The sequence below is a fragment of the Pristis pectinata genome, chromosome 3, assembly GCF_009764475.1.
Source record: "Pristis pectinata isolate sPriPec2 chromosome 3, sPriPec2.1.pri, whole genome shotgun sequence".
Taxonomy (NCBI): domain Eukaryota; kingdom Metazoa; phylum Chordata; class Chondrichthyes; order Rhinopristiformes; family Pristidae; genus Pristis; species Pristis pectinata.
In genome coordinates, this window is record NC_067407.1 from 8,599,045 (window position 1) to 8,620,896 (window position 21,852).

Consider the following 21,852-nt stretch of genomic DNA (forward strand, 5'->3'; position numbering starts at 1 on the left):
AAGAAGGTTAAGAGCCGATTTATTTGATGTTTCTAACATGGAATACATTACAGAATTTGAAAACCTGATAGAAGTTTATAAAATGATGAAAGGCATAGATAGGAGAGACAGCCAGATTCTTTTTCCCGGGGTAGAAATGTTGAATACTAAAGTGTAACACACAGAAAGCTGGAGGAACTCAATGGGTCAGGCAGCATCTATGGAGGGAAGTGGACAGCTGAGGTTTCAGGTCAAGACCCTTCATCGGGACTGGAAGGAAAAGGGGAGATAGCCAGTATAAAAAGTTAGGGGAAGGGGTATAGCAAGAGCTGGTGTGTGATAGGTGGATCCAGGTGAGGAGGGGTGATAAGCAGGGAAGTGTATAGCTTTAAGGTGAGGGGGGGAAGTTTAAAGGAGATGTGCGGGGCAAGTTTTTTTAAACAGAGTGTGGAGGGTGCCAGGGTGGTAGTATAAGCAGATACAATAGTGGCGTTAAAGAGGCTTTTAAACAGGCATATAGATATGCAGGGAATGGAGGGATGTGGATCATGTGCAGGCAGAAGGGATTAATTTAATTTGGAATTATGCTCAGGACAGACATGGTGGGCTGAAGGGCCTGCTCCTGTGCTGTACCGTACTATGGTGAGAAAGATCACTTCCTTTGAAGACAGCTTTGAGGGTCATCATCTTAAAATTGTCACTTGAGAGAGAGGAAAGGCATTATGAGAAATTTCATCAGATCTAGATAATGATCAAAGCATCATGTAAAGTAAATTTAAATATATATGTAATGTCAAATAGGCAATGTTTATAAGGATACAATAAGAGGAAGTTAGTTTTTAATTGCCCAAGAAAGAGCTGTCACAATCACAATGGGCTGAATGGCCTTCTTTGCATTGTATATCTCAATGTAGGTTTTGGATAATGACATTAGAGTGTGCTTCATTTATTTAAGGCCGCTGGACAGCTGATTGTTATTTCCTGGACATAAGTTTCCCAAGTGGTTACAAAATCTGACAACTCCCACCTTGAGAGTTGCTCAGGCAATAACCCACCAAATCCCCTAGGTAAGGATCCTGATCTAAAATTCCTTAGCACTCCTGGAGTCTGGATTCTCAGTGTAGAACCTCTTGTATCTACCTGGACCTTTATTCACTCAATCCATTTGTTTCTAGTTACAACTGAGGCAAGAAGCAAGGATTCCCCAACTAGGGAGCCCTACCCTCACATCATTGACTGTACAAGGATTGACAGAGGTCACTTGTTATTTTTTTCTTTCCTTCATTGCACAGATAATGAGTAACCAAGCAAAAATGGATGGACTTATAAGGAAATTCATGAATCATCTCCAGCGTGGAACTTCGATAAAATGGACCAAATCGCTGTTGGCATCTGAGGTTCGACAAATGGTGCCAACATCACTTGGTCTGCCCTTGGAGCTGGCATTCTATTACACCATTGTGTCCGCAGTCAAAGGACAGGGTAATTATTCCTTGGGCAGTTATGGCAAAGTCTCTGAGATAAATGTTGGAGATACATGCTGCAGAATATTGGAGATACAAAAGACCACATGTGCTGGAATCTAGAGCAACAAACAATCTGCTGGAGGAACTCAACAGGTTGAGCGGTGTCAGTGGGAGAAAAGGAATTGTCGATGTTTCCCGTAGGGTTTCGACCCGAAACGTCGACAGTTCCTTTCCCCCTCCACGGATGTTGCTCGACCTGTTTAGCTCCTCCAGCAGATTGTACCTCCAGACAATATTGGAATTACTCAGCAGGTCAGGCAGCATCACCGGAGAAAGGAACAATCGACACTTCAAGTCAATGATGTTGAGTTATTCATGATTAACCTGAAACATTAACTTTTCCTCTCTCCCCACAGATGCTGCCTGACCTGCTGTGCAAGGCCAGCATTTTCTGCCTTTATTTCATACTTCCAGCATCTGCAGTATTTTGCTTTTTAAAGAAAGAGACAGACTTGCATTCACCTTGTGATAAAGGCACACTGAAACAGGCGTTTGTTCCCGTTCTACCGGTTACTCTTACTGTCCTCATCCAATAAGAATCTATCCATTTCAGCCAGAAATTCCAACTGTAGCTCCAGTATCCATAACCTTTTTACTGGGGAGAATCTCACCGAATCTTCCACCCTGGTCTGAAAAAAAATTCTAATGCACAACGCAAAGATAACTTGGCGTACATGACTGAATTTGTTAAATAGTTTAAGATAAGATTAAGATATCTTTATTAGTCACATGTACATCGAAACACACAGTGAAATGCATCTTTTGCGTAGAATGTTCTGGGGACAGCCCGCAAGTGTCGCCACGCTTCCTAACCCGTACGTCTTTTGGAATGTGGGAGGAAACCGGAGCACCCGGAGGAAACCCACGCAGACACGGGGAGAACGTACAAGCACCTTACAGACAGTGGCCAGAACTGAACCCGGGCCACTGGCGCTGTAAAGCGTTGCGCTAACCGCTACACTACTGTGTTTACCGCATGGATAGGAAAAGCCAAGATTTTCCTTTGGGATCCCCATGCATTTGATACACCAACACACGGAGATACCTGGTTAAGCCTAACGATAAGTGACTCACATTTGGGCTCCTTTCCGTGACCTTTATTTACGCACGCTTGGTGTGCTGGTGGGTGTGGGGCAGAGGCAGGTCTCCATAGCACGAGTGGAACCTGCCTTGTGATTGGTTAAATGACAACCAGTTGAGTAGGTCCCAGGTTGCAGAGTTGGAAGGTGCTTCAAGTAGTTCTTTCCCAACTTAAAAACGTGCTTCTCCCTCGGGCTGACCCACTCCCAGCACAGTTATAATGACAACATCCCCAACAACCACCACCACCCTGCCCCCCCACCCCCCACTGCGCGGAAACCAAGCGTGAACACCCTCCATAACCCACCCGCACCCCCCCACCACAACTGCTGCTTCAACCCCACCCTTCAGGTCCCAAGCACCACCCATGCATCATCATCCCCAAATTGAGACCATAACTACAACCCCCTTAACACCCAAACGCTCTCCCTCACAACCACTCTTCCCACAGCCCACATACTGGACCTATCTGTCCTGATGAAGGGTCTCGACCTGAAATGTCGACTGTTTATTTCCCTCCATAGATGCTGCCTGACCTGCTGAGTTCCTCCAGCATTTTGTGTGTGTCGTTCCAGATTCCAGCATCAGCAGAATCTCTTGTGCCTCTGAGACCTATCTGTTTGCCCTTCCATGTTCTGTCCATTGGATGCATAAGACCTAATCTTTAGCATGGTACCGCCTTGGCCTCCTGAACTTTGGTTTCTTCCATTGGTGTTCCCAAAACAATTCACTCATTGGACAGCCCTGCTCCCCCTTTTTAAGATGCTTTTCCTGGAGCCGAAGAATATTTAAGTCAATGCCCCCTCTTTCCTGATCCGCTCACTAGAGTAACTCTCAATAACCCTATTTACTACAACAGAGAAGGAGATCATTCAGCCCATCGGGTCCATGCTACCTTCCAGGAGAGGCATCCCATCAGTCCCATTTCCTCCTTCCTTATTTCCCTGCAGTCCTGTGAATTATTCCCACTCACAATCCATCCTCGTGATTCGTCTCGCACTTAACTACACTAAGGGGGAATTTACAGTCACTAATTCATCTGCCAGATGTGGGAGGAGACCAGAGCATCTGGGGGAAGCCCACGCAGTCACAGGGAGAACTCCACACGGACAATACCTGAAGTCAGCATTGAACCTGGTCACTGGCAGCTGTGATATCACTGCTCTGACTACTGTCCCAGCCCAACATATACTTCCAACATTTTTAACACATCTCTGAAGGCTCCAGAAAATGAAATTAAATTGAGCAACACACAAAATGCTGGAGGAACTCAGCGGTCAGGCAGCATCTATGGAGGGAAATGGACAGTCGATGCTTCAGGTCGAGACCCTTCTTCAGGAGTCCTATTTCATGATATTGAAATGAAATTATATTACACTGTTCAACGCCTCAGTCACAATGAAGGATCACCATCGCAATGTAAGAAAACAACACCCGGTTGCCCACAGCAAGTTCCCATTAATGTCCAAATAATAGTAGCCAGTTGCTCTGTTTTTGTGTTGTTGATTCAGGAATAAATATTTATTATAGCAGCAGGTACCGCTCCCACCACATGTTCAAATAGAGCCATGGGATCTTTGCAGCAATGTAAATGAACAGGAGGACCTCAGTGAACCAGTTAACTGGAAGACAGTGTACAGCACTACAGTGAACCTTGATTTTACATAGAGCATAGAACATAGAACATTACAGCACAGTACAGGCCTTTCGGCCCACAATGTTGTGCCGACATTTTATCCTGCTCCAAGATCTATTTCACCCTTCCCTCCCACATAGCCCTCCCTTTCTCTATCATTGATGTATCTAAGAGTTTCTTAAATGTCCCTAATGTATCTGCCCCCACAACCTCTGCCGGCAGTGCGTTCCACGCACCCACCACTCTCTGTGTGAAAAACTTACCTCTGACATCCCCCTTATACCTTCCTCCAATCACCTTAAAATTATGCCCCCTTGTGTTAGCCATTTTCACCCTGGGAAAAGGTCTCTGACTGTCCACTCGATCTATGCCTCTTATCATCTTGTACACCTCTATCAAGTCACCTCTCATCCTCCTTCTCTCCAAAGAGAAAAGCCCTAGCTCGCTCAACCTATCCTCATAAGACATGCTCTCCAATGCAGACAACATCCTGGTAAATCTCCTCTGCACCCTCTCTAAAGCTTCCACATCCTTCCTATATTGAGACGACCAGAAATGAACACAATACTTCAAGTGTGGTCTAACCAGAGTTCCATAGAGCTGCAACATCACCTCGCAGCTCTTGAACTCAATACCCCGACTAATGAAGGCCAACACACCATACATCTGGTTTTGATGCATAAATCCTGGACAGGGATTTGAACCCACACTTTGACTTGGACTGATTTTTCATATTTATTCGCCTCCTGCGATTTGGGCATCAATGGCAAGGGCAATATTTCTTGCCCCTCCCTAGTTGCCCTTGAGAAAGTGGTGGTGAGCCACATCTTTGAGCCACCATGGGATTTTCAACCACTGAAACTGTTACCAATCATGTTGCTAGCTCACGTTTACTGAATTACCGTTAGGTGCAGTTGCGATTACTATGTAGACTAATGGGGGCAGCCATTTCAAACACGGCAAGATCTCATTGTAATAAACTGACAGACCAGTGACTCAACATTTTCCCTGGTCATTCTCTCCTCTCCCCCACCTCCCCTCCCCCATCAGGCAGAAGATACAAAAGCTTGAGAACACATACCACCAGGCTCAAGGACAGCTTCTATCCCAGAGTTATAAGACTCACAAATGGACCTCTTAAACGATATAGATGAACTCTTGATCTTTCAATCTACCTTATCATGGCCCTTAACACTTTATTTATCTACTGCTCTATACTTTCTCTGTAATAGTAACACTATATTCTGCATTCTGTTTTTTTTCCTTTTGTACTACCTCGATGTACTTACATATGGAATGAAGCAAAAGATTTTCACTGTATCTTGGTATATGTGACATAAATTGACCAATTACCCATTAGCCACAATATTGACAGAAATTATTTCTCTTTTTTAAATAATGCTAAGAGCTCCTTTTTCATTCAAAAACCTTCTTTGACCAATCAAATGAGGAATATTTGATCTGTGTCCCCTGCCAAAGGCCTTTCATGCAAAACATTTGCAAATCTTTCCTGTTTCTGATATTGCCTGGACAACATTCCCTTTGTTTGCTTCAGAATTCAAAAATTTAACATTTATTTGATCAAGTGGGAAAAAAAAGCTTATGAACTGAATGTCTTATTCTTCCAACAGCCAAGGTGAAGACGAATCCAGCCCTTTCCAACTTAACATTGCCTCACATCCTCAACAGCACCATTCAGATTGAATCTCAGCTCGCTGCCAGGTAATTATTTCACACAATAGATGGTAAATACAATTAAACGATCCAGGCCATGCGAAGCACTTTTAGGTGGGTGATATCAATCTGCTTTCGTGTGACTGCTGTTTTTCGTCTCCCCAGTTCTGTGAAAGATGTCATTGGTATCATGGGAATAAACAGCCCTATGATCCAGGCTGGAGTGGAAGTTCAGCTGAAGACGAGCACCCTCATCCCTCTGAACTTCACTGTAAGATTAAACTACAAGAAGAGAAACGTTAAACTTGAAACACCCCCTTGGCAACGGGAAAGTCAGCTGTTCTTTGCCAGGTAACTGCAATGTAGAGTCTTTAGAATCAGATTTTTATCACTGACTTTCTGACGTGAAATTTGTTGTTTTGTGGCAGCAGTACAGTGCAAAGACATAAAATTACAATAAATTACAAAAGTAAATAAATAGTGAAAAATAAAGGAATAACGAGGTAGTGTTCATGGGTTCATGGACTCTTCAGAAATCTGATGCTGGAGGGGAAGAAGCTGTTCCTGAATCATTGAGTGTGGGTCTTCAGGCTCCTGTACCTCCTCCCCAATGGTAGTAACAAGAAGAGGGCATGTCCTGGATAGTGAGGGTCCTTAATGATGGATGCCGCCTTCTTGAAGATGTCCTCGATGGTGGGGAGAGTTGTGTCCATGATGGAGTTGGCTGAGTCTAGAACCCTCTGCAGCCTCTTGCGATCCTGTGCATTGGAGCCGCTCATACTCAAGGGGGCGGTGCATATATGGAACAAACTTTCAGAGAAAGTGGTAGAGGCAGGTATAATTATAATGTTTAAAAGGCATTTGGACAGGTAAGGTTGAGAGGGATATGGGACAAACACAGGCAATTGGGACTAGCTTACTTTGGTGACTTGGTTGGCACAGACCAGTGGGGCCGAAGGGCCTGTTTCCATGCAAGATAGTTTGATGGCTCTATAACTATGACTTTAGCCTAGAGAAGTAGCCACAATACATTGTGTAGCCAGCACACACTGTAGCCATAGCTCAACAGCAGGACCAACAAAGGTACTACTGAGTCACAGCTTACACAAGGTGAATGACACAGGGATGTAGATGGAGAGAACTCATTGACAGCAATGGCCTTTAATTGTGTTGTCATGCAGCACACAGGGTTTTGCATTCTCAAGAAACATCGAAGAACTAGCTGCGGAAAAAGTCACCCCACTGCTTCCAGGTGAGGAGTCTGGAGTGAGGATGAAAGCATTGAGATTGGCAAAGAATTCAACCACAGATCACAAAGAAGTGATGGTAAATAAAAGCTCTTGTTACTTGCTCTTTGGGCTATGTTCAGAGCCCGTCAACTGGTTTCAACTGTGACTGTGTTGCAGGACAGAGTGTTGCCTCTTTCCATTCCCGGGGGATCTGTGTGCTCTGCTGAAGAGCCCCCGGATGACTCCAGTTGGACAATCCAGCAGAGATGCATGTCGGCCGACACCTTTGGATTTGAAGTTTGTTTCAAGACCAGTGTGGAAAAAACTGACTTCACCACCAACTCTCCCTTGTACAAAATGGTTGGGGAGAAATCAGTGGAAATCGCAATCAAACCAGGTAAAGACAATGATGAGATAAATGATCCTTTACCAACCACAGCAGTGTTTGTAACCCCTGGATTTTGCACATTGGTTTTCAAACGTAATTGTGGTTTTGAAGTGCAGTGTCCACTGTTAACTTTCATCTTTCTCTAGTTTACAAAACAGCGTTTCAACTAAGTATATGCAGAATATAAGGAACATACTCTCTTGACACCTAAGGTGAAGGATTATCCAACCTAGATCAAAACGTGGCTTTTCAACTCAGATCTTTGTTGTGTATTATTATCCAATATTTATATATTATACATACACAATATGTATATATTACACAACAGAAGGTGCATGTGATACCAAGACATGATGATACTGATAATCTCAAATCCATTGCAGATATGTAAACAGTTGTGGTTTCATCTCTGGAAGGATAAAAAGGGTCAATGTTTCTGGTCAAAGGGCCAACAACTCAAAAAACAAAACTCCAAAATAAAAACCTGGCCCCCATCACCCTGTCTCTTTCTCCTCTCCCACCCCCTCCATCTGCCCATCACCTGCACGCTCCTCCCACTGGTTCCCCTCCCTTTACTCCACGCTCCACCTTCCCCTCCTGTCAGATTCCATCTTCAGCCTCTTATCACTTCCACCTATCACCTCCCAGCTTCTGACATCATTCCCACTCTCCCCCACTCCCTCATCTGCCTATCACCCTCCACACGTGGATCCACCTGTCACTTGCCAGCTCTTGCTCCACACCCTTCCCTCCACCTCTTAATACCAGCTATCTCTCCTCCATCTCTCAGTACAGATGAAGGGTCTCGACCCAAAATGTCAACCATCCACTTCTCTCTGTAGATGCTGCCTGACCCACTGAGTACCTCCAGCATTTTGTGGGTTGTGTCTAAAAGCAGATCATTTGGTCACTTATCTGATTGCTATTTCTGCGAGGCTTGCTGTGCGCAACATGGTTACTGCATTTGCTACCCTACGTTGTACAGTAACACAGTGGTGCAGCCAGTAGAACAGTTGTGTCACAGTTCCTGCAACACAGGTTCAATGTGCGGACTTCCTGCATTCTCCCTGCGTCCGTGTGGGTTTCCTCTGGCTGCTCCGGTTTCCCCCCCATCCAAAAGACGTGCAGGTTAGTAGGTTAATTGCCCGCTGTAAATTACTCCTCTGGTGACAAAAAAGAAACAAAGGGCAGTTGATTGGGATGTGATGAAAGTATGTGTTGAAGGTAGAAGGAGAATGGGGCTGATGGGATTACACCACTGGGAGCAGGCATGGTCCACGAGGACTGAATGGTCTTCATCCATGTTCTAATAAGTAAGTAACTGCTAAAAATTGATGAGAACAATCTCAGCTTCTCCAGACTCTCCATAGAACTGATGTTCCACAGCAGAAGTTGCACTTGTCACACGTTAAAGAATAAAAATTGTTGTCTGATCCAGGGAAATTCTAGGTTGCAAGGGTTGGCAGTATCATTAAAGCACTCGTGGTATTCCCAGTACTGCTAGACTACTTGGAGCTTTCAAGGCTGTGACCTGTAACCTTGAGTTAGTTCAGGATATCAAGGGGATGTGGGACAGAGACAGAAAATCGGAGTTAAGGTATAGATTGTCCGTGATCTGATTGAATGGTAGGATAAGTTATAAGATATTTATTTATCAGTCACCTGTACATCAAAACACACAGTGAAATGCATCCTTTTGTGTTACTGAGAATGTGCTGGGGGCAGCCCGCAAGTGTCGCCACTCTTCCAGCGCCAACATAGCATGCCCACAACTTCCTAACCCGTACGTCTTCGGAATGTGGGAGGAAACCAGAGCACCCGGAGGAAATCCATGCAGATACGGGGAGAACGTACAAACTCCTTACAGACAGTGGCCGGAATTGAACCCGGGTCGCTGGTGCTGTAATGGCATTATGCTAACCAGGTTGGGCCTCAATTCCAAAACTGTACCACACTTGAAGCAGGAAATCTTTGGCAGTGACACACGAGTGAGGTTATAGGAGCACAAGAACTGTAGGCTTAACACCAGGACTGCTTCTCAAAACTACTCCACCGGTCAAAGAGATTTATGATTAATACTTTATCTTCTCATCTTCCTAATCTGATCCCTATTTCCCTTGATCTCTGTCAATCTCATCCTTGAATATACTCCAGGACTAAGCATCCACGGCCGTCTGGAATGGAAAATTCCAAAGATTCATCAAACTCTGAGCGAGAAATCCTCAGTCCACAATGAACATCTCCTATCCCCAACACAATCTGCCTTCTCCTAAACTGTCCAGCCAGATGAAACTTCAAGAATAAGATTTGCATGTTTTAATGAGGTTACCTCTTAAATTTCTGAACTCTGGGGATTGTAGCCCACCCTGTTCAGTTCCTCCTCATTGGACCCCCTTCATCCTAAAAATTCATAGTGAATCTACAACGTGTAGATTCAAGGCAATTATGCCCTTCCTTAATCCTTAATAATCAGGGAGAAGGTGAATGGGGCTGATGGGATTACATCACTGGCAGCAGGCATGGTCCAGAAGGACTGAATGATCTTCCTCCTTTTTCTAGCCGCTGAAAATTTGCAGCCCCATTCACCTTCTCCCTTCCTTAATCCTTAATAATCAAGGCAATTATGCCCTTCCTCAGATGCAGAGACCAAAATTGGTCATGGAGGAGAGCTCCAGAGTGTCTAGACTTGAGAGACAGAGACATACAACACAGAGACAGTGGATTCAGCCCACTGAGTCCACACTAGCGAACAAACATCCATTTACACCAGACAGTTAATCCCATTTTATCCTTCCCACATTGCAATCAGCTCCTCTCAGATTCTACCATTCACCTGCACACTGAGGGCAATTCACAGTGGCCAGTTAACCTGCCAACCTGCACACCATTACAATGTGGCAGGCAACCGGAGCATCCAGAGGAAACCCACGTGGTCACAGGGAGAACATGCAAACTCCACATAGACAGCACCCGAGGTCAGGATTGAACCCGGTTCTCTGGAGCTGTGAGGCAGTGACTCCACTTGCTGTGCCACTGTGCCCCACAGGTTTAATAGAACATAGAACAGTCCAGCACAATACAGGCCCTTTGGCCCACAATGTTGTGCCGACCTTTAAACCTCACCTAAGACTATCTAACCCCTTCCTCCCACATATCCCTCTATTTTAAATTCCTCCATATGCTTATCTAGTGATCTCTTAAATTTGACCAATGTACCTGCCTCCACCACCACCCAAGGCAGTGCATTCCATGCCCCAACCACTCTCCGGGTAAAAAAAATCTTCCTCTGATATCTCCCTTAAGTTCAAGTCCCACCCATTACTTTAAAGCCATGCCCCCCTTTTGCTTTTAAATCATCTGATTGTTGCACAATTTAACAGAGATTTGTTTTTGATTTGCTTTCAGTTGTTACCCCAATTCCAGTCAAAAAGTTGCAAATCGAGTTACAGATGCAGACAGATGACCAATCCTTTACAAGAGGAAATCTCCTGATAAAGACAAGCAACTGGACTGATACAGATTCCTCCGAAACAGTGCAAGAGGAGGGCAAACCAGTCCTTCTCACACTGAAGAAAATCCTCCATGCTAAAAAGCAGAATCAGGTAAATATTCTTTTCCAACTGGAAGAAAGAGGTGTTGGATCCGGTTATTTTCGAATCTGCAGGTCCAAGAGTGAGTTGAAAACAACTTGGTGCTTCACAAGGTATTATTGGAAAAGTTTAAAACAAAGAAACAGTCACAGAGCACATGGCACTAGCTTTACTACTAGGAGATGAGCCGAGAAAAAAGGAACTAAAATGAGCTAGAGCCAGAGGGGAAGCGAGCAAGAGAGAGATTAACAAAAAATGATACCTTTTATACCTGAGATAAGAGGTACTCCTTAGCTAACAATAGTCCATTCAGGAAACCTATTAGATACCTGTGGCAGACCAACCAATGAAAAAACATGTATTCACCTGATGGATGAACCAATAAGCCAGGAAGTGGCCATTCCTTGTGCAGCCACTTGAGGTGTAGTAAACACTATACATGTTAAAAAACTACTTAAAACAGTCGAATCCAACAGAGGCTTCTGCTCTTTTCCATCTCCATTGCCCTTCTTTCCAATGAATGTCAGGATTTAATTCAAACGGCGTGGATTAAATCATAATTATCAAGAAAGGCATTTAAAACACCACTATTCCAATATCACACTTAAGATCCTCAGTGTTCTTATCAGGGTAGATGTGGAGAGAATGTTTCCTTTTCTGGATGAGGAAGAGATGTTTTATTTCTGTCGGGAGGTCATGAGTCTTTGGAGCTCAATTCCTCAAAGGACAATCTTTTCCCAGGGTTGAGGATTCAAGAACCAGAGGGCATAAGTTCAAGGTGAGGGGGGAGAGATTTATTAGGAACCTGAGGGGTAGCTCGTTCACTCAGAGGGTGATCAGTATGTGGCTGAGGAAGTGGTTGAGGCAGGTACGCTAACAACATTTAAAAGGTCTTTGGACAGGTACATGGATAGGAAAGGTTTACAGGGATATGGGCCAAATGCAGGCAAATGGGACTGGCTTAGAAGGGAATCTTGGTCGGCGTGGACCAGTTGGGCCCATTTCCATGCTGTATTACTCCCTGACTCCATTTGACTCATTCTACTACTTAATAACACACTAGGGCCCACACAGCAGCCAATTAACCTACCAACCCTCCTGTGGACATGGTGATTTTGAATGTATTTAAGGCAGAGGTGGACATATACTTGATAAGCAAGGGGGTGAAAGATTACTGCAAGTAGACAGGAATGTGGAGTTGAGATTGACTCTGGGCAGTAAAGCTGCTGCCTCACGGTATCAGAAGCCCCTAGTTCAATTCTGGCCTCTGGTGCTATCAGTATGGAGTTTGCACATTCTCCCTGTGACCACATGAGTTTCCCCTGAGTGCTCCAGTTTCCTCCCATATCCCAAAGACAGAAAGCCAGAGAAAGTAGTTGAGGCAGGTACAATGACAACACTTAGAAGTACACAGATAGGAAAGGTTTAGTGGGATATGGCCCCAGTGTGGGCAAATGGGACTAGCTTAGGTGGGCACCTTGGATGAGTTGGGCTGAAGGGCCTGATTCCATGCCGTATTACTCTATGACTTAATGACAGGCAGGTTGGTAGGTTAATTGGCTGCTGTGTTGGCCCTAGTGTGTCATTAAGTAGTAGAATCAGGGAGGAGTTGATGGGAATGTGGACTGAATAAACAATGGGTTTAGTGTAGGTTCAGTGTAAATAGGTAGTTGATGGTCAGCATGGACTCAGAGGGCCGAAGGGCCTGTTTCTATGCTGTATGACTATGACAGAGGGGTGGAGAGACAAAGCAAATGGACTCAAATGGAAGAAGGACTATCCACAGAGAGAGATGAGAAGCCACAACTGGTTTATTGGTTTATTATTATTATTATTGTCACTTGTACCGAGGTGCAGTGAAAAACTTGTCTTGCATGCCATTCATACAGGTCCATTCATTACACAATGCACTGAGGTAGTACAAGGCAAAACAATACAGAATGCAGAATAAATTGTAACTGTTAAAGAGAAAGTGCAATGCAGGTAGACAATAAGGTGCAAGGTCATAACGAGGTAGATTGTGAAGTCAAGAGTCCTTCTCATCTTAACAGGAAACTTTTCAGTAGTCTTATAACAGCAGGATAGAAGCTGTCCTTGAACCTGGTGGTTTATGCTTTCAGGCTTCTGTATCTTCTGTCCAGTGGGAGGTAGGGAGGAGAGAGGATGTCCGGGATGAGTGGGGTCTTTGATTATGCTGGCTGCTTTACTGAGGCACCGAGAAGTGTAGACAGAGTCCGCAGAGGGGAGGCTGGTTTCCGTGATGTGCTGAGCTGCGTCCACAACTCTCTTCAGACAACTCGACAATAGGGTGTAGTAATGCAAAAGGAGGCAGAGTTAAGAAAAGCCCTTGAAACTGGGGGATTTGAATACTAGGACAAGAATTTTAAAATGCAAGTGGATCAGGACTAATGGGAAATGGGTGAGCAGGACTTGGTGTGAATAAGGATACCGGTAACAGTGTCTAGTGGTTCTCAGATTTGATGGAGCCATGTGGACAGTTTTGTTTTTAACATTGGGAACGTTTTTTACGAGCCGCCAAAATAATTGTCACAAACATGTCACATCAGGGAAGACGAGAGCACAAATATACCATGAGCAGTTCGACATCGAGCTCCCAGATGTCAAGCAGAGAGTCAATGAGAAGATCAGAGGAGAAGGGAGAGCAGTCAGGAACTCGTGGTATGCACTCACTAACATCAGAGAGCAATGAGTACAAACATGGTGATCATGGTAAGCATGGTAAACACCAGCTGGAGGAACGCATTTGGCACGATAGCCATTCAACATCAAGCAGAAGGTCAATGAGAAGATCAGAGGAAAGTGATAAAGAACGCTCAAGAACTCATAGTATGCACTCATCAGTGGACAGAGAACCCAAACATAGCAAAGATGGAAAACACCAAGTACTCCATCAACAAGGTGGACGTAACAAGGCTGGTCGACGTGTGGCATCAGAAGGTGAGCGCAGTGCATCTGCTCAGCCTGAATTACCAGGGTCAATGACTCATCAATCGCTCTCCTCCAGCTCATCGCGCAGCCTATCAAAGCCTCATCGCAGCTCTTTGAGGGACTTCAGGAGCAGGCGGGTCTTCAGCAGTTCATCCTCATCTCAGTCAAAGCGCAGGAGAACGAGCACCCATTCACACCGAGCTGACACTAAAAAGTGCCACAGCACCAGATGCAAGGAGAAGCTGCTCAACCGATCTGCCCAGAGGTCCTCGGTTAGAAATAGATCATTGTCTTCCACTGCCTCCCTCAGTCTTTCAAGTTCTGTTTCATCTTCAGCGCAGACAGAGGAGGAGTACAGTGACCAGCCCAAGGGCTCGGCATCCAGCTTGTCAGCTTCAAGTGAGTCCAGCTCCAGTGTCACATCATCCGCTGAGTCAAGGCGACGGGAGAGCAAGGACGCCTCACGCAGGCAACCCAGTTCTTCAGTGCAGGGAGATACCTCCACTGACACATCTTCTTCGCACCACGAGATGGTGGACATGCGGCCAGCCACAACGAGTCAAACTGGCACCGACAGAATGTGTAAAAATGGTGTATGCATCCATACCCAAACCAAAAAATATTCAGCCACAATTCACCAATCCAAGAAGCAGAAACATACCTGGATTTCAGGTTCAAACACACCAATACAGGTAAAGTATTTCAGTCACTGGTTATCTTCATCTAATCTCAGTGTTTTGTTTATTGCAGTGCAAGGTGAATTTAACAGTGTTTTGTTTTGTTCACTATTATAGAGAACAGATAGAAATGTCTTCCAACTTCAGTTCAAACCAACTTCTATTAACATGGTATGTATATGCGAGGAGAGACAGATATCCAAAAATGGGTATCTGGTGCGGTGTAATACGAACCATTGAAATAAGGGAAATCCCTTATAATAAGGGATTGTTGGTAACTTTATTGGCCTTCCTCTTTTATCCTATCTCTAAAATTCAGACTGCCTTCAGAGGCATGAGGGTTTGGGTTCTGTATGTGGGCTAATGCCTCGAAGCAACACTTACCTCAGTCCCTTCACAACCACAGACAATCCTGTCTGTGTGATCTGCAACCAGTCAAACACTAGGAGAGAAAGTTACACTGTCAACATCTTCTGAAACTCTTTTTTTAAAATTTATTCATCTTTGGGGATCTGGACTTTGCCAGCAAGTCCACCATTTATTACCAATCTCTAATTGACCTTGAGAAGGGGTGTTGATGAGCTACCTCCTTGAATGACTGCGGTCCTTCTGGTGAAGGTGCTCTCACAGTGTTTTGGATTGGAGTTCCAGGATGTAGACCCAGCGACAATGATGGACTGGCGATAAATTTCCAACTCAGGACGGTGTGTGATTTGGAGGAGAGGCTGCGGTTCAGTGTGGTGCCTAATGAGTTGGGGCTTCAGGTTTTGGGAGGTAGTTAAACCTCAGGGAAATGTTTGTTCAGGTGGATATAAAATACTTCATGGCAACATTTAAAGCAGGAGGTTCTAGCAGCAAGCTGAGCAACCTTTCCTCCTCGACAAGCCCCACCAAGACAGATCACCTTGTTGTCCATCTCATTTCCCATCTGTCAGACCAAACTGTATCCAAGCAGAGCGCCGAATGATGAGGTTGAAGATGATGTGGGTCTTGTGCCTGGGCTCAAGACATACAACTGATTGTGCGGCGAACAAAGTTCGTTTGTTTGAATGGCAGTGCAGCTTGAACAACCCTCAAGAAGCTCGACACTATTCAGGACATAGCAGCCCACATGATAGGCACCCCACCCACAACCATTCACTCACTCCACCACCGATGCACAGCAGTAGCAGTTTGCACCATCTACAGGATGCACTGCAGCAACTCACCAAGGCTCCTTAGACAGCACCTTCCAAACCCACCACCTCTACCAGCTGAAAGGACAAGGGCAGCAGAAGCACGGGGAACACTACCCCCTGGAAGTTGCCCTCCAAGCCACGCACCATCCCGACTTGGAAATATATCGCCGTTCCTCCACCGTCGCTGGGTCAGAATCCTGGGACTCACTCCCTCACACCCACACCTCAAGGACAGCAGTGGTTCAAGAAGGCAGCTCACCACCTCAAGGGCAACTAGGGATGGGCAATTCACTGTTAACTCAGCCTGCGAAGTGCTCATCCCTGAAATGAATATTTTTAACAAACACAGAATTCTTGGCTAAAGCTGCAGTAACTTCTCCCAGAATTGTACCAGAGCAGTCAGCACAGTAACACTGCGGGTACATAGAACATAGAACATTACAGCACAGTACAGGCCCTTCGGCCCACGATGTTGTGCCGACATTTTACCCTGCTCTAAGATCTATCTAACCCTTCCCTCCCACATAGCTCTTGATTTCTCTATCATTCATGTGGCTATCTAAGAGTCTCTTAAATGTCCCTAATGTATCTGTCCCCACAACCTCTGCCGGCAGTGCGTTCCACGCACCCACCACTCTCTGTGTAAAAAAAACTTACCCCTGACATCCCCCCTATACCTTCCTCCAATCACCTTAAAATTATGTCCCCTCATGTTAGCCATTTTCATCCTGGGAAAAATTCTCTGACTGTCCACTCGATCTATGCCTCTTATCATCTTGTACACCTCTATCAAGTCACCTCTCATCCTCCTTCTCTCTAAGGAGAAAAGGCCTAGCTCGCTCAACCTATCCTCATAAGACCTGCTCTCCAATCCAGGCAGCATCCTGGTAAGTCTCCTCTGCAGCCTCTCTAAAGCTTCCACATCCTTCCTATAATGAGGCGACCAGAACCAAACACAATACACCAAGTGTGGTCTAACCAGAGTTCTATAGAGCTGCAACATCACCTCGTGGCTCTTGAACTCAGTACCCCGACTAATGAAGGCCAACACACCATACGCCTTCTTAACAACCCTATCGACCTGCACAGCAACCTTGAGGGATCTATGGACATGGACCCCAAGATCCCTCTGTTCCTCCACACTTCTAAGAATCCTGCCATTAACCTGCCTTCTGCCTTCAAATTCGATCTCCCAAAGTGTATCACTTAGTGTAGTGCAGATGTCCCACATCTCCAGCAGCCTGGGCTCAACTCTGACCTCCAATGTAGGTTGTCGGAGCTTGTAAGTCCTCCCTGTGATCACGCAGATCGCTCCCAGGTGCTCTGGTTTCCTCCCACATCCCAAAAACAAGTAGGTTGGTAGCTTAATTGTTTACTGTAAATTCTCCCAAGTGCCGGGGGGGGGGGGGGTGGGGGGGGTGGTGCGGTGGCAGGAGAATCAGGGCAGTGTTAACGTCCATGTGGGAGATGATATTACAGAGGAATAAATTGGGGAATTGTATTGATTGATTGGTTTGTAAACTGGCATAGATTCAATGGACTAAATGGGCTCCTTCGACATCCTAAGGAAATATGAAATAATGTGAAAATATAAATATGAAATAAAAGCAAGGAACTCTCTGCAGAAAAATTCAAAATGTGAAGGTTGGGAGCAGATACAATAGTTCTGTTTAAGAGGCTTTTAGATGGACACATTAATATACGGGGGATGGAGGGACATGGATCACGTGCAGGCAAAAGGGATTAGTGTAATTTGGCATCATGGTCAGCACAGACGTTGTGGGCTGAAGGGCCTGTTCCTGTGCTGTACTGTTCTATGTTCTATATAAATGTGGTACATAAAATCAGCCTGACATTTACAACAGGGTGATTAACGCAGAAATTCCACCGTCACCTCCTCAACCGGGGAACAGCATTGACAGGACAAGTCGCCTTGACAAATTGCTTGTGCAATAGCCAACATGATAGAAATGGCTATGCTTCTGAAATAGCAATTCATTGGTTATTTCTGCTCATCCTCAGAACATATGAGTTTCCAGGCCGTAAGTAAGAACAGAAAATGCAGCAGGCCAACAGAGTCTACAGAGAGAGAAATTTTAATGCTCTGTCTGATGAACCTCCATTTTATGACATAATCAAGGCTGACAGTTCAGTACTAAATGAGTCAGGGCATCTGGAAGTTTTAATTTATTAATGCAGGTGATCTCTTATTCCAGTCACAATACAAAGAGCGATTAAGTTCCTGGTCATCGTTTGAAACCAGTTTGGACACCAAGAGTGGTTCAACCTCTTCATCTTCATCTTCATCTTCATCTTCATCAGAGCAGGTAATCATCCAAGCTAGATGATCAAGGAGATCAACCTTAGACCTTGAATGAGTTGCAAAGAATCGGAGCTTGGAAATATCTCACAGTTCCCCTCCCCTCACACTGAAGGATACTGCTCGTAGACATTGATCTATACAAGGTATTGGTGAAGCTACTGGTCCAGCAGCTGGAGGTATGAGTTAGAATTTCACCGCAGCAGCTGGGGAACTTAAGTTCAAGTAACTAAATGAATCTGAAATTAAAAGTTAGACTTAGTAATGGTGAGCATGGAATTACTGGATTGTCATAAAAGTCTACCTGGGTACACTAATGCCCCTTGGGGAAGGAACTCTGCTCACCTTACCACTCTGGTCTCTTTGTGACTCCAGATCCACCAAAGCCTTAAATATCCTCATCCTCTGAACAAATAAATAAAAATGGGACTTGGGCATTGAACTCACCAGCTCCCAGAAGGATGAAGCTGATCATGAACTGGTGTTCAGGACATCAGGATTAACTTTGGGCTCAACACAAGGGTTGGCCTAACACTATTAAGGAAGTCATTTGGTGAAATCACATTGCCGATTGATGATTGTTGTTGTACTTGTTGTAAGTGTCAATGAGCCACAGTGGTGTAAGCTGAATGCTCTGACCCATCTTCAACACCAGCAAGACTTCAGGGACCCCAGGCATCACCTAGAGTATCACTCTGCTGGTGGCTATGAAGTCTGAATAGAAATTGTTCACAAGGTCTTGATAGAAATTCCTGATAGACGTCCTGATACAGGGTTTCGACCTGAAACATTGACAATAGACAATAGACAATAGACAATAGGAGCAGAAGTAGACCATTCAGCCCTTCGAGTCTGCACCGCCATTTTGAGATCATGGCTGATCCTCAACAATCAATATCCTGTTCCTGCCTTGTCCCCATATCCCTTGATTCCCCTATCTATAATTCCTTCCCCCCCACAGATGCTGCTCAACCCACTGAGTTCCTTCAGCAGGTTGTTTGTATCTTCCCAGCTGGTCAGTATTGTAGTGACTCATATTTCAATGGGCCATCCTATCATCCATCCAGTGTAGAGGTTAAGTTGAATTCATGTGAATACTGAAAATTACGTCAAGTTTGAAGTGAGGGGTTTCTTTCATACATCAAATCTGACAATATTCCCCACCACCACCCCATGAGTCAAGTGCCTGTTTCCACATCCAAATCCCAGATGGAGAACCAAGTAGTGCTGGGAATGGGCTCATGTCAGTCACGTGTCCCAGGCTGGGAAAATCCTAGCACTCCATTGCTTTCATACTTGCAACATATCTACAGCGTATGAAGGGAGACCCAACGGGAAAATCTGCCCAGTGACTTTTAGAGATACGTGCATACATCATTGCCTCAGAAAAAAACATTATTTTGTAGAGTCTTCTGGTAGTCTCCAACCTCACCCTTCATAAACCTGAACTCACCCAAAACTGCATCCTTCACCAGCTGCACCAAGCCCTTAAGCACCCATTCCTGATTTGCTCATTGGTAATTGGTGATTGGTTTGCTGTTGTCACATGTACCAAGATACAGTGAAAAGCTTTTGTTTGCATTCCATTAGACAGATCGTTGCATCCAGGTAGGGTAAAAGGAAAAAAATATAATAATAAAAGATATTTATGTGTTAGTTACATGTACATTGAAACACACAGTGAAATGCCTTTTTTTATGTTAACAACCCACACAGTCTGAGAATGTGCTGGGGGCAGCCCGCAAGCGTCGCCACGCTTCCGGCGCCAACATAGCACGCCCACAACTTCCCAACCTGTACGTCTTTGGAATGTGCAACAGAATGCAGAACACAGCATTACGGTTGCAGAGAAAGTGCAGTGCAGGGCAGACAAACAATGTGCAAGGGATGCGATAAGATAGATTGGGAGATCTAACTGGTTCCTGCTCAATTTTCAAATCTCACGTCTGCATCCGGATGTCTCCATCTGTGATTTCCAACATTCCCACCACTGGCAGCCGTGTCTTGAGCTGCCAAGTACCCAAGCTTTGGAATTCCTTCCCTAAGCTTCCCTTCCTCTCTCCGCTTACCACTAAGATGCTTCTTAAAATTTACCTTGTTGAAAAAAACTTGTTCGTGGAGTGTGGCGTCATTGTCAATGCCCATCTTTGTTATTGCTTCTCAGTTGAGACTATTAAGGGTCACAACATCAGTGGGTCTGGAGTCACATACAGTCCAGACTGGGGAAGGATAGCAGATTTCCTCCTGGAGAATGGGTTTTTGCCAGTACTAGCTTTTAATTTCAGATTTATTTAATTAATTGAGTTTCGATTCTCCAGCTACCATGATGAGATGTCAGCCAATGTCTTTGGATCCAAGCTTCTTGTTAATAGTCTAACAGCTGAACCACGATGCCACCATATTGCACTTTGAGCAAATTTTTGGTGACTTGTCCTAATAATTCCTTTTATATGTCCTGCAAAGGGCCTTACAATAATTTTACTATGTTAGAGGCACAAATTGTTATTGTAAAATAAGTCTGAAATTATAAACTGTTGACCATTTGCAATTCTGAATAAAAATGCAAATGTCCTTGGGTATCTTCTTCTTTCTCCAGTCCTTGTTCCTTGGAGATTTAATGGTGCCCATATTCTCTATATTCACTCGAGCCATTACCACTGATAATAAAGAGAAAGGCTACAAGACAGAGACTTACGGGGCCAATTTAATCGACAGGCGACTTATCCAAGTTCTTGTGGATGAACTTCAAGAAGTCGGCAGCTGGAAAGCTTGTCTCAATGCTGAGATGCCCATTGATCACAAAGTAACGGTAAAGTACAGTTAAATACTTCTCAGCTTGTTAAAGGCTCTATTTCATTCAATGTTTTAGTCAGATAGAGTCATGGAGTCATACAACATGGAAGCAGGCCCTTCGGCCCAACTGGTCCATGCTGACCAAGATTACCATCTAAGCTAGTCCCATTTGCCTGTGTTTGGCCCATATTCCTCTAAACCTTTCCTATCCATGGACCTGTCCAGTACCTTCTAAATATTGTTAACACACCTACGTCAACCACTTCCTCTGGCAGTTCATTACATATACTGACCACCCTCTGTATAGTACAGTTCTGGTAGAACTCAATATAACACCCTTGAAAACCAGCCAGCATTCAACACAACCTTCTTGGCTTTGTGCGCAATGCCTTCATTTATTATCCTGAGGATCCTATATGCGTTTTTATCACGTTCTCAACATGCTTAGTTATCTTTAAAGATTTGGGAAATGCCATTTCTAAACCTCTGTTTCTGCACCTTCCTTAGAATTGTCCTTTCTGTGGAATATCATCATAACTTTATTATACAACATTCCAGCATCTTTAATGTAATCTTTAAAGCCTATGGAATGTCAATTGGATAGGAACTATTTCTTCTGTAGGGTGAATCAATAACCGTGGGTCATAATCCTAAAATCAAAGCTGGTTATTCAGGAGTGAAATCATGAGGAACTTCTCGAAAACCTGGGAGTTCCTTCCCTAAAAGGCTATAGATGTCGTGAACCATTTGCTGTTTCCAAGCCAGATATTGATCGACTTCTGCTGCATTGGGCTATCAAGGAATTTGGAGCAAATCCCTGCACATGACTGAAC

The 21,852-nt window shown here is 44.6% G+C and overlaps 1 protein-coding gene across 2 annotated transcripts in view; it reads left to right on the top strand.

Moving 5' to 3' along the window:
• The window catches only part of LOC127568588 (vitellogenin-like), a 96,502-nt gene that overhangs the window by 46,448 nt on the left and 28,202 nt on the right, over positions 1-21,852 (top strand). The window contains exons 17-26 of one of the 2 annotated variants that reach the window (XM_052012516.1): positions 1,272-1,461; positions 5,853-5,943; positions 6,061-6,246; positions 7,077-7,221; positions 7,302-7,521; positions 10,918-11,114; positions 13,670-14,743; positions 14,846-14,899; positions 18,123-18,233; positions 20,823-21,035. In XM_052012516.1, the coding sequence (XP_051868476.1) occupies positions 1,272-1,461; positions 5,853-5,943; positions 6,061-6,246; positions 7,077-7,221; positions 7,302-7,521; positions 10,918-11,114; positions 13,670-14,743; positions 14,846-14,899; positions 18,123-18,233; positions 20,823-21,035 (2,481 nt within the window). The remainder of the gene's footprint in view (positions 1-1,271; positions 1,462-5,852; positions 5,944-6,060; positions 6,247-7,076; positions 7,222-7,301; positions 7,522-10,917; positions 11,115-13,669; positions 14,744-14,845; positions 14,900-18,122; positions 18,234-20,822; positions 21,036-21,852) is intronic. The other variant, XM_052012517.1, reaches the window with a different exon arrangement.